We start from the raw sequence: 12,982 nt of genomic DNA, 5'->3' as shown, positions 1-12,982 counted from the left end.
GAGATTTAAGACAGTATTTTGTAATACCACATTTCTTCTGCTTCTTTATATTGTTTGAGTTGTGACAGTGTCATACTGTAGAGATTATTCACTCTAAAGCTAATTGTTTGTAAATACTCATAAAGATTTGATCTGTCATTGTAGAATGATGTTACCCAACACAACCATTTAAAATCATGCTTCAGTCTTCTCTAAAAATATTTCTTTTTAGAGATTTTTCTGTTCAGTTTTATTTGGTCTGAGCTGCTGTCAGTAGAAGCTGCATCATATTAAACTTAAACCAAGGATGTCTCTGGAAAAGCTCTACATTTTTATAATTTACACAAAATAATGTTCGTTATTGCTGTGATTCATCCTGTAGTATCTGTCAAGACTCATTTAAAATGCAACTAGTATCAGTGTTGTGTAATTTGACATTGCACCTACAAGGCAAGGATGCAAAAAGAAAAGTAGACAGCCAGAGTGTCTGTATTGATGTGGGAAATAGTGGAATTTTCCTTTTGTGACTATTACAAATTGGATTAGAAACAGAATGAATAAAACTGAGTCACTAAGAATCTTGATGCAATGTTAAGCTTAAATGACTAGTTTTCAAACAAGGAAAAAGGTCACTTTGTTAGTCTTTGGTGTAGGTATCTGTTTTTATTACTGAGAAATGCCTGTAGTGAATCTTGAAACTATATCAATTTTGCAGTTTTTCAGATAAACTTTGTGGAAAAAAACAAACAAACAAACAAACAAAAAACAGCTGTCTGCAATATGCAATCGAGTAAGTGTGCAGTGTGTTATCTAACTCATAAACATAAAAATGTATTTTTTTTTATTATTTTTCCATTAATAAGCTTCACAATGTTGTGTTTCCTTTTCAAGAACTTTAGAAAAATTGTAATGACTCTCTTCTGTACTCAATTCATATCACTACAATAGAAATGTAGAGGTGAAGTTGTAGTACTAGAACCAGAAAATCAATGTCAAGTAAATAAATGTACAAATATTTATTCAATAACGTAACATATTTTCTGATTTTTGAAGCCTCAGAATTTTGGTCTGCAGTCCAAGCTATTTATCTGTTTTGAAATCAGACTTGTACAGTATCTGTCGCTTTGAGAAATGTACATTGTAATTGTTTGATGATTGGAGTTCATTTCTAGTGTTCTGAGTTGATTATTTCTTTCATCCTCTGCAGATTGTAAAAGACATGCAGGAAATGAAAAGCAAACACTTAAAGATAATCAGACAGCTGGAAAACACAAAGAAAGAAAACCAAAGCAAGGTAATTATTCTGGAGCATTACCATTGTTGTGTCATATCATTAGTCAAAATGACACAGGAGGATTAAATCTACTTCATTCACATTTGAATCTTCATTCAGCTACCCATTGAATCATTTCTCCAGAAATAATATCAATCTATCTCTCAATGTATTTACTTTTACAACTTTGTGAAATATGGTCTTATTTTCACCTATGGCTACTTCTATTTGTTTATTTATTGGACCCTTTCCCATTCTGAATATTTAGACTGGCTTATATGCAGAGATTTTCCAAACTTTATTGTTACTGAACTTTCCAGTCAAATGCCACCTTCATCTGCTGACTGACACTATTGTGTAGGTTGTGTCTGTCAAGAATGATATTATTGTAAGAGCTATGCCAACCTGTAGTGCCTGTTTTCATTGCTAAAGTGGAAAGTTTTTCACCCTTCTTCTTTGTGGATACATTCTCTTTTATTTTGCACTTGTCTTCCTTACTTTTTCCATTTGGAATGAATAAATCCACTCTTTGCTTAGCTTGGTGTTTGACAATTTTCCTGAAGTTAATTAAGCTAATGATCCCAGTAAAGATAAATTAAATGGAAAAAAAAATCCAAAAAATACACAAATAAAAAAATATACAGCATAGCATTACACAAATAGAATACAGTCGTTTCCAAAATATGGATAGGATTGTTGCCTTCTCTTTGAATCTTCATCCTGGCTGATGCCTAAAGCAATCCTCACAGGATTGCTTCTGTGAGCACATCTACACAGATCTGCACAGATCTTCCAGTTTTTTCTTTCAGTATTTTGTCAGTGTAGCTCAGAGAATAGCAGAGTCCCTCCATCTGTAATCGCCCTCAAGGTTACAGTGAGGATCCATAGATTCCAGGCCTATGACCACAGCCCCACAGTGATAGGCTTTCCCTAGCGGAAGCATTTGTACATTCCATTAGTCAGTAATTCTCCCCCAAGTCAGAATTACACACATCTTTGTCTACATTGCGCTGAAAGCTTTTTCTTCATCCATTGCCTCATCTTTGATTCATCCCATCATTCTTCTCCAACCCAGTGCAAATCAGCCACTTAGTTCCTAGTTACATGTATGCTTTTCATACAAATGAACTTTATTCTACCTAGAGGGCACACAAAGGGAAGAGGGTTTTTTTATTTATTTTATTTATTTATTTATTTATTTGTGGAATGAATTGATTGTGGACTGCTCTGAGAAAGGCTCATTTCTTCTGGAAGAATGGGGAGGGTGGAGGCGTTAAGAAGGAGGGAGGAAGGAAGGGAGAAAGGGAGGGAGCAGTGCAGGGAGAGAGCGGGAGAGAATTACTTTAGTGTGAATTTTTGCCCGAAGTGTACCTTCTGTGAAGACACAAACCTCCTGTGATCAACAAGAAATATTTGCAGGCAACACAACACATTTGAGAAAGAGAACCAATATTTAGCTGTTGTGGAAAATGTTCTTTTATCATGCTTGGCTTTTCTGTTTAAATTCATTTTCTCAATTATATTTTGTAACATAGGAGCAGACTATAACTACTATAAATAAACTTTATGGTGACAAAATTAGGAGTTTGAAATCCCAGTTGGAAGCTTACCATGAACTGATGAACAAGAACAGCACCCATTGGCAAAATGCTGTTAAGGTAAATAAGTACAGTTTTGACATGGCGATAAGAGCAACAGGAAGTTCCAGGCATTGCAGAAAGAGGTTATATAAGTCATGTTTTCTTCTTAGGGACAGTCAACTGAAGACACACATTTTATGAAATTACTACAAAACCATTGCTGTCTCGTTCTGGAGTGGAGTTAAGACTTACACAGTGTTTTCGGAACAGTTTTCATATCTTGACTTCCCTGATTAAAATTCAGTGTGAGGTTCTCTCATATTGTTTGTGCTTAGACGCTTGTAAATAACTATGTTTTTATGAAACTGAGGTGTAAAAATATTCACTGAATTTTTAGGATTTCTAATGCTTTTCTGTTGATAAACACACATTAAGGTTTATTTCATTCCTCCTTATATTCTGCTACCAAGGAAAAATTTCTGCCTATCCCAGCCTTTAAGAAGTGTCTTTAGAATCAAACTAACCCTGCTTGCATTGTTTTATAAATTGGTCAATCTTTATTTTTATTTTTGTGCAAAATCCCCAGGACTTAACAGGATAGTCCAAATAACTTTTCAACATATATGGAAAAATAAAAGCAAACAAGCTGAAAAATAAATTAAAAACAACAACAACAAAACTAAAGGTCTTTTTGAATAATGAAAACTTTATAATTGCAATCTTTTTTATCTTTTTCTACTACCTTCAGAGCCTGAGGGAAAGAAACAGAAAACTGAGCCAGGACAAAGAAGATCTTATTCACCAAATGAAGCAACAAACAGAAAAAATGGAAGAACAAAAGGTAAAATAAATAAATAAATAAATAAATAAATAAATAAATAAATAAGGAGTTATTTTGGTTCTGTTTCAATTTGTTCTCATTCCATTTCCAGTTTGTGCTGTTCCCAAGAACCTAACTGACCTGAAAATTACATTGTCTGCTTTAGATATGTACATCTAAGTCAGCTAAGATTAAACTGCTAGGCGCCTGTCTTGTTTTAGAGAATCCAAGTAATTTGGGGGACATTAGACACCAATGAAGAAGACAGTGGTTTTTTTGTTTGTTTTTGTTTGTTTGTTTTGTTTGTTTGTTTGTTTGTTTAATCATACTATGTTATTTTTTCCACTAAAAATTCTGATTGTCATTTCTCTGTCTTATTTCACATCTCATGTCTTTTGAAAAATCGTAAAACCATAGTAAAGCTTTTTTTTTTTTTTAATTTAACAAACAAACAGAACCTATTACTATATTCCAATGCAGCTGGTTGACCTATGCTGCGAAGATAACTTGAGTGGTATTACCAAGGAAAAATAGACATCATTAAAATTCCTCAAGTTTTGCAATATTTCTTTCTAATAATGCAAATTCAGTTTGCTAAATATCCGAGATGGCTGCAGGCACAGAAAAAGCCCATAGATAGAAGCAAATATCGAGTGAGTAGGCATAATACCAGGTTAAAATGCTTGTTTCCATCCTTTTCATCTTGGCCAAACTGTTTTGCAGCCACATTTTCAGACAGTTTAGTAATGTTTAAACTTTGTTCTGTAGTGAACCATTATCAGATGTTCATCTTCATGACAGAAGAAAAATGACTTTTATATATATATATATATTGCAAGATCATAACAATTCTGTTACTCTTGTTTTTTCATTGTAATGATTCTTTTACCAGAGAGAGGGAGGGAAGAAGGCAGAGACAGAGAGGGGAAGAATAAGAGGGAAGATTCCTCTTAAGGAGAAGGAGAAGGAGAAGGAGAAGGAGAAGGAGAAGGAGAAGGAGAAGGAGAAGGAGAAGGAGAAGGAGAAGGAGAAGGAGAAGGAGAAGGAGAAGGAGAAGGAGAAGGAGAAGGAGAAGGAGAAGGAGAAGGAGAAGGAGAAGGAGAAGGAGAAGGAGAAGGAGAAGGAGAAGGAGAAGGAGAAGGAGAAGGAGAAGGAGAAGGAGAAGGAGAAGGAGAAGGAGAAGGAGAAGAGAAGGAGAAGGAGGAGGAGGAGGAGGAGGAGGAGGAGGAGGAGGAGGAGGAGGAGGACTGAAAGACCTATTTAATCTGGGAAGATCTTGAGGTTGTAACACCACACACTGCCATGAATCTTAGAGTTCAACAGAGAATGCCTTTGGTTTTAGTTCTGAAAGGCAAACAAAGTTATCTTTCCTTTAACAGTCATGGAGTGGTCACTGTTATGTACTGTTCAATAAAAGACTATATGTTTAAAGAATAAAATAGATTGCTAGGGCTATCAGTAATTCTATTCCAGTCTGCTCTCAGGACTGAACCCCAAATGCATGTTCAAATTATGTACTTTATTCCAGTTGTTTGTTTTCTAGCAAGAAATTGCCAACGTGGGCTCTGAAATACCAACAGTTCCAGTTTGGCTGCACACACAGTGAAAAAGTACAGCCTTCTAAATATTCCAGTGTGTAGTCCTTCTCTAAATCTACTTGTAGATGTTTGTCTGTGGAAATAATCTCTAATGGTTTTCCTTTTAGTGGTTGTATTGGAAAAGTTTTGTCTAGTTTGACCTGCTAGCTTTTTAGTGATGGCTTGTCAGAATTGCTCTCCTCAGATTTACCTATAGAATCCCCCTTGTGATGTTAAACATATTTCAGGTTCACCATAAATTCTGAATTTCTTGTGACTGAAAAAAAAAAATATATATATATTATTATATATTTTATTTTATTTTTATTACAGATAGAGTCTGTGAACATGGTCTAATTATTGTCTGTTATTTTCTGAATAGACTTCTATTTTACATATAATATGTACAAGTCTTTCTGTAACTTTGCAAACTGTCAGCTTTTCTTTATGGCAGCCAATTTTCATTGTACTGTTCTAGAGCATATATTCAGGATCATCTTAACTAACCACTGAAGAAGGAAAAAAAAAATATTCTCAAAGCCAGATTGTATCTCATTTATGAAATTGAATGCAGGTTCCTGTAGCACTTCAGAGTGAAGGTCTCAAACAGGAGTATTTGTTTAATAATGCAGCACCATCTTCTGATTAAATTCTGCATAACACCAGTATTTAAAGTTGTTTGTTTGTTTTTCTTACATTTCTAACAATATCTACCACAATATTGCCTTATTTCTGATTGACTAACAGTGAAACACACAAACAAACAAACAAACACTCTGTGTCCAGAGGCTTTTTCTCTTCTATAGTTTCAAGAGTCTTTCAGTGTACATTTTATCACATTTTTCATTCTGGTAATGTGGGAAGGTGCTATAGAAAACATAGGCATAACCCATTTTGATACAGGCTGTTGCAAAAATGACAGTGTTTGAGAGTGAGTGCCTCTGTTTTACTTCTGTGGTGTTTTGTTGTTTTGTTTTTGTTTTTCCTAGCAATAACTACACAACAACCCATTTAGGTAGGTTGTGACTATCAATGGCAACATTAATTCACTATTATTAACTATTAGAGATGTTGTAACCAAGGAAACACAACAAATTTGGTAACACTGATTTTCTTCCCTCATCCTTTCTTGTCTTGCAGGTCTCCATTCTAGAAAATCTGACAAAAAGAATAAAACATCTTTATACCCAGCACACATTGAGTGAGTTTCATATTTTGGACACGAAATTTCTTGATCTGCCTTGTTTCTTTCCTGTTTTTCTTACTTTGTGGTGTACACCACCTGAAGTTAATATAAGCTTTTCATTGCAACACTGTGTTTCAGATCAAATTATGGAAGAATGTTGGAGCTAGAATTAATGTCTGTCATGACTCCAAACTCTTTAGTATAAGCGGCTTGTAACAGTCAGCAGCAGTTTTGAGTAGGTTTATTTCAACATTTGAATAGAATTCTTTAATATAATTCTTGATTATTATAGTTTATTTGTGCATTGTAAATTCTTAATTTCCAATAGGAGTTAATTTACCCCAGCAAAACAATATTCTAGCAAATGTGTAGTTGTAGAAATGCTCAAGTTTTTCTTACCTGCTTTCCCTATTATTTTCGATACAGCTTTGCAGGAACTTCACACCATCAGTCTATATGTGGAGAGAGTGCATGACCTCGTGAATTTCCAGATAAAAATTCTTCAACAAAAGTCTGAAAAGACAGAAGAAGAAAAATCCGATGTGCCAGTGATTTTAAAATTAAAGGCAGAACAAGTGAGAACAAAAATGGAGATTAAACTGCTTTGGTTTAATATTATTCCAGTTGTTTCAAAGGCAATCAGGTTGACTCTCCCTAGCAAAGGCTGAAGGAAACCAATGTTCTAACAGATAGTAAAACATATGGGCAAATATATATGTGCCTTGAGAATGATAAATTGGTGATTAATGATTAAAACAGCACAGTAATGAAGTCTGATTCTTCTGGAACCAGACAGTGTGCTGTTGTCTTCGTTATAATCCTATAAATTTTGCTATAAAATCTTTTAAAGACCTACTACCTTGAATTACAAAATCTATATGTTAAGAATTGGAACCATGCAACTTTTCCTTCTTTAGTTTTCTCTATTTTTGCTCTCCCTTGTTCATTAAAATCTTGGAAATTTCATTGAAAGGAGTAAATATCTAGATCCTGGCTTAGTGTTTAAGAAATATCTTTGTTGCCTCCCAGGCAGCTAATGAAGAGAAGCCTGAATGCTTAATGGAAACAGAACCTCTTTGGCAAGCACACGTCATGTTGCAAAAGATACAGGAATCTTTACAGAAACAAGACAGAGAAATCAGTGAGACCCTTGAAAGTGAAAGATATTACAAAACAATGAAACCTCAAATCAAGGTGCTAATGTTCTTGAAAAATCTTGCCAAGAAGGTAAGAACTCAGTGATAACAAAAATGAAAAACGGTTTGCCAAGTTTTCTAAAATTGGAAAAAATTATCTTACATACTGTGGTGCGTTCACCCTAATGGACAGATAAACTCCAGCACAATGAGTCTCACTCATCCTCCTTGAAGGAAGGGGGAGAGAGAGAAAACACAATGTGGGAAAAAAAAAAAAAAGGCTCACAGGTTGATTAAAGGAAAAAGTAAGGAAAAAGTAAGAGAAAATACAAGCAAAGGTTGTATGGAAGCAAAGAGAGAAAAAACAATTATTCTCTATTTCCCATTGATGAGTGAAGATCAGCTGTGTTTTGGAAAACAGAGCCTCCATACACAGTGTGGTTGTTGAGGAGGACATACATTTTCATAATGAACGCCCCTCCCCTCGTCCTTCCCCTTTCCTAGCTTTTATTGTTGAGTGTAACATCCTATGATATCAATCATATCTCTTTGGTTGATTTAGGACAGCTGCCCTGACAATGTCCCCTCCCTACCTCTTGCCAATGCCCAGTCTCCTGGCTTTGAGTGGGGAGGGGAAATTGAAGAGAGTCTTGATGCTCCAGAGCACTGATCAACAATAGACAAGGCATTGGTGAGATATCAGTGCTGTTCTAGTTATAAGTACAGAGCACAGCTCTATATGGATTGCTATGGGGAAGATTTAACTCCATCCCTGCCAGAGCCAGTACATATACATTTATTTAAAGGTTAAGTTGAAATTTTCAGAATTACACATGGAATTAAAGAAAGCTAACTCCTCACTGAAAGTCAGCCTATGGAAAACTGATTAGACCAACTTGCATTCTTTTTGTTTGGCATTATTTTAAGAGATAAATTAGTGAAGCATGAAAATGGAATCATGAAAAAAACATGGTTTTCTGTCCTTGTTGTCTAAATATTATGAATTGCAAACAGATGTGCAAGCTTTGCAGAAAATGTAATCTAATTTTTGATCCATGGTAGGTTCACACCATATATTGTGATGTTCCTGAGGCACAACAGTATATCAGCCAGCTTATCAGAAAGAACAAGGATGAAAGGGCTGATCAGAAAGAAGCCTTTAATAATGCTCAGGCTGACATTCTGTCTTATGAAGTATTTTATGGAAATGAACCCATGGATGACAAAAGGTATATTGGATAGTTAATAAAGTAAAGAAAGAAATAATATTGAAAAGTAATGAGCTGTTTCCACATAAAGAAAAAACATTTTAGAGAATGTTATTATAATATTCATGCATAGTTTTGAAATTGAATTTAAAAAAAAAAAAGTCTACACTTGCATTAAGAATTAAATCAAGCTTAGAAACATCTGTTATAAAGAGCAGGAAAACATTTCAGCTTAACTGTCTTATGCAAGTTTTAACTAGTGCGTGATGGCTTGTGCTATAGCATCAACATTTGTTTTTTCCCTACATTATTACAGGATGTTTCTCTCATACTCTGGGTAATTGCACTACTCTTGTAGTTAAGTGACTAGTTCTTAACAAACTCTTCATTTTATTTTGAACAATGACAGGACAGAGCTGTCAATGAAGCTTTTCAGAAATCTTGGGAAAGCAAAATCTGAATTTGAATACATTGAAACGGAGAAGATGGTTTTTGATTGTATCCGGACAGGGGAAATCCCCAACTGGATTAAAAGGGATTGTCTTTATGTAGCCTTGGCAGGTGAGATATCCTTTTGTCAAGTCAAAGAAAGCTAATTTGCTCAGACAACTAACTTTTGAATGTAAGAAAACAGAGTACAGCAATTAAAGACACCTAGAGCATGCTGCAATCGGAATTATAGAATGGTTTGGATTGGAAGGGCCCTTAAAGATCATTGAATTCCAACCTCTCTGCCATGGGCAGGCACACCTCCTACTAGACCAGCTTGCTCAAAGCCCCGTCCAACCTGGCCTTGAACACTTCCACGGATATTCTCTGGGCAGCCTGTTTCAGTGCCTCACCACCCTCATAGTAAAAAATAGTAACAAATTTCTTCCTAATGTATAATCTACATTTATCCTCTTACAGTTTAAAACCATTACACCTTGTCCTATTATTACACTTCCTGATAAAGATAACGATACCATAAAGAATCCCATGAAACACCTGTGCATGCACATGTGCATTTTAATAAACTGCTGTATGAATTTATAAGACTGCACCATGGCTTTGTAAACAAACCTGCTGGAGAGGAGCTCTGCAGAGAAGGACCTGGGGGTCCTGGTGGATGACAGGCTGACCATGAGCCACCAGTGTGCCCTGGTTGGCCAAGAAGGCCAACGGGATCCTGGCGTGCATTATAAGAAGTGCGGCCAGGAGGCCAAGGGAGGTGATCCTCCCCCTCTACTCTGCCCTGGTCAGGCCTCACCTGGAGTACTGTTTCCAGTTCTGGGCTTCCTGGCACAAGAAAGATGGGGATCTTCTGCAAAGAATCCAGCAGAGGGCCACAAAGATGATACGGGGCCTGGAGCATCTCTGCTGTGAGGAAAGACCTGGGTCTGTTCAGCCTTGAGAAGAGAAGACTGAGAGGGGATCTTATCAATGCTTGCAAATATCTTAAGTGTGGTATTTGGCCAACCTCTTTTCAGTGGTTTGTGGGGACAGGACAAGGGACAACAGCCACAAAATGGAGCACAGAAGGTTCTGCACCAACATGTGAAAGAACTTCACAGTGAGGGTGATGGAGCACTGGAACAGGCTGCCCAGGGAGGTTGTGGAGTCTCCTTCTCTGGAGATACTCAAGGCCCGTCTGGATGCCTACCTGGGCAGCCTGCTCTAAGGAACCTTCTTTGGCAAGGGGTTTGGACCCAATGATCTCTTGAGGTCCCTTCCAACCCCTACAATTCTGTGATTCTGTGATATGGTTTCCATATTTTCACCCTATTGTTCATCTTTTCTTTGGTATCTTTACCATTTCAAAATCAGAATTATTGTGTACAATGAGTCTAGTTATCTCACTGGATGTTCAAGTTAGACACACCCGGAATCCCCCCAGCTTTGCAATGAATACAACAGCAAATGCAGAATTCAGAGAATGGTATTCCTTTTTGAAGAACATTTCAAAACATCCATTGCATAAATTTAACACTTTGTGCCAAGTCTTTTTTTTCCAATATTTCGCTTGGTTTTTCTGTGATTTTTCAACAGACAACATGTTTTTGGTGGTTTAGGCAGGAAAAGAAGGGCTATGAACCTCTCTTTGAGAGAATGACCATTTCTAATTTAAGAGACTTACTGTGTTATATATTTATTATATATTACTGTAAAACTACCGGAACTGCCCAGAAGATCATAAAAATATATGTTCTGAGGAGACAAGTCACCATGCAGAGGAACTCATGCGGAAGTTTGAAATGGAAGTCAAGGTAATATACTACAGTATATAATATCACATGGTTTAAAACCAGGTATTAAGATTTTTGGAATGTATTTAAAAATAACATCTTTTTCCTATCTATTAAGGGATTTGAGATTTGCTCTCGAGTATATCCTGTGATGTCTTTACATGCAATTTTTTTCTAAAAAGCAAATCTCAATAGAAATAATATACAGAGATCTGCATTATATACTATATCAACTCTTAAGCACATTTGCATTAAATGATAACAGTCTCTGCTAACTAGTCAATTATATAGTTGCACCTTCCTATGTATGAAAGGATTCGTGTTAGACTTTTACATGTCTATCCATTTTACCATTTGTATACAAATCTCTTTACACATCTTGATGGCCGAGTTTCAACCAAAGCTACATTAATATGTTCATACATCTAATGGTTTGGGGGGCACAGACTCCTTGTTTAGTAATATGTTACAAATGAAATAGACTCATCCGAATTTTTATCAATGTAAAATGGACAGTAACTGTTTGGACTGAGTTTTCCCTGCTGAAAGAGACCCAAAGATGATGCAACAAAATTGATTTAATGATGTAACAAAAAACAGAGTGCAATAAGGCCCTTATCATATTGCTGTTGTTGGATCTCAAAGTGAGCAGCCCCAAGATTGCCTTTAATCATTGTCTTGCCTATCACGTCAAGTCAATGCACTGAAATTTTTTTCTTGGTAAGTAATGAATGCAAACTGTAAAATATTAATTTTGGCAATTAATAATTCTTTCATTGATATTTTTAGGTGGCCAACAAAACAAAGGAACAGTAAGAGACTTGCAAAGAGTGGAACAAGTTTCTAATTTTAAAGAGGGACACTGAATAAAAAGCTTGGAGCATAGAAACACTTTCTGTAGTACCTCTGGGGTGGAAAATGAATTGGAAGAATTACAAGCCCATGGTTCACTTTGAGAAAATTTATGTGGGTATTTAAGTGTTTTGAAAATTTTACTGAAATTGAAACACAACAGTATTATAACCTCAAAGAGTCTGAGACTGAACAAAGGAGTCTAGATCTTTGAGACAAACAGGAATAGTAAGCGGATGGGATTCACTAAGCTTTTGCTGTCTAAAATTATTCATTTGTACAACAACAGAAAAGTGTCTCCAAAGTGTATTTTTCTTCCATGAAGCATGAACAGCTCTGTTCCATAGAGATAGGGCTTGGGTGGGAAGTAAAAGTTGTATTCTTAGCTTCAGATATTTTGGACAAAACAAATCTGTACACAAAAGGATAATTATGTTTGTTTTTAAAGACCTTGCTGAGAAATGCCTGGCCAGTTAGCAACGCTCACCATGGTACACAGCCATCCCAGAGGAAAGGCCTTCATGGAAGTCCCAAGTATCTGATTTTTCTTTGTCTTTGCCTTTCAGAAGTAATTATGCAGTGGGAACATTGTGTTAACTCTGTAACTAATACAATAAAAGCAGTAAATCGCAATGGACTATACTGTATCTTTTAGAGCATGTTATTGCATGGTTGTACAATTTTGTACATGGGCTGAGATAAAACCATACACCAGCAGACAGCTTTTTTCAGTCACACAGTTCTGTCTATGTTTTGATCACTCTAATAATCAACCTTCCACTGACACCGTGGAAGAGTGCAAGATTAACTGGATTGTTAATGCCCCAAAGGGCACAACACAGAACTGTGAATTATTCAGTTAAAGGAGAGAGAAGACAAGACATCCTGGAGTGGAAAGGACAGGGGGAGAAAGGGGAAAGAAATCATGAGACACTTAGACTTCTCAGTTTACTTGCAGTTTGTTTAAACCAAGACTTTTCTTTAGATAGATAGATAGACAGATAGATAGATAGGTAGATAGTCAGGCAGGCAGGCAGACAGACAGACAGACAGACACATCAAAAGCCATCCTTGTCAAGACCTAAGGATCGAAGTAGTCAAATATCCAGAAAATTTTCAGCAATTTCAAGTTTAGTTCTGTTGAAT

At 36.0% G+C, this 12,982-nt stretch overlaps 1 protein-coding gene across 2 annotated transcripts in view; it reads left to right on the top strand.

Annotated features, from left to right (window-relative positions):
- The window catches only part of LOC125184782 (trichoplein keratin filament-binding protein-like), a 40,657-nt gene extending 28,188 nt beyond the window's left edge, over positions 1 to 12,469 (top strand). Inside the window, exons 6-15 of one of the 2 annotated variants that reach the window (XM_066988640.1) lie at positions 1,187 to 1,273; positions 2,788 to 2,910; positions 3,581 to 3,673; positions 6,370 to 6,430; positions 6,842 to 6,990; positions 7,445 to 7,642; positions 8,614 to 8,780; positions 9,169 to 9,320; positions 10,929 to 11,005; positions 11,774 to 12,469. In XM_066988640.1, the coding sequence (XP_066844741.1) occupies positions 1,187 to 1,273; positions 2,788 to 2,910; positions 3,581 to 3,673; positions 6,370 to 6,430; positions 6,842 to 6,990; positions 7,445 to 7,642; positions 8,614 to 8,780; positions 9,169 to 9,320; positions 10,929 to 11,005; positions 11,774 to 11,800 (1,134 nt within the window). In that variant the 3' untranslated portion in view covers positions 11,801 to 12,469. Of the gene's footprint in view, positions 1 to 1,186; positions 1,274 to 2,787; positions 2,911 to 3,580; positions 3,674 to 6,369; positions 6,431 to 6,841; positions 6,991 to 7,444; positions 7,643 to 8,613; positions 8,781 to 9,168; positions 9,321 to 10,925; positions 11,006 to 11,773 lie in introns of both variants that reach the window. The other variant, XM_066988639.1, reaches the window with a different exon arrangement.
- The last annotated feature ends 513 nt before the right edge of the window (positions 12,470 to 12,982 follow it).

The sequence above is a fragment of the Anser cygnoides genome, chromosome Z, assembly GCF_040182565.1.
Source record: "Anser cygnoides isolate HZ-2024a breed goose chromosome Z, Taihu_goose_T2T_genome, whole genome shotgun sequence".
NCBI lineage: Eukaryota > Metazoa > Chordata > Aves > Anseriformes > Anatidae > Anser > Anser cygnoides.
The sequence above is the reverse complement of the archived record's forward strand: the minus strand, read 5'-3'. Positions and strand labels throughout refer to the sequence as shown.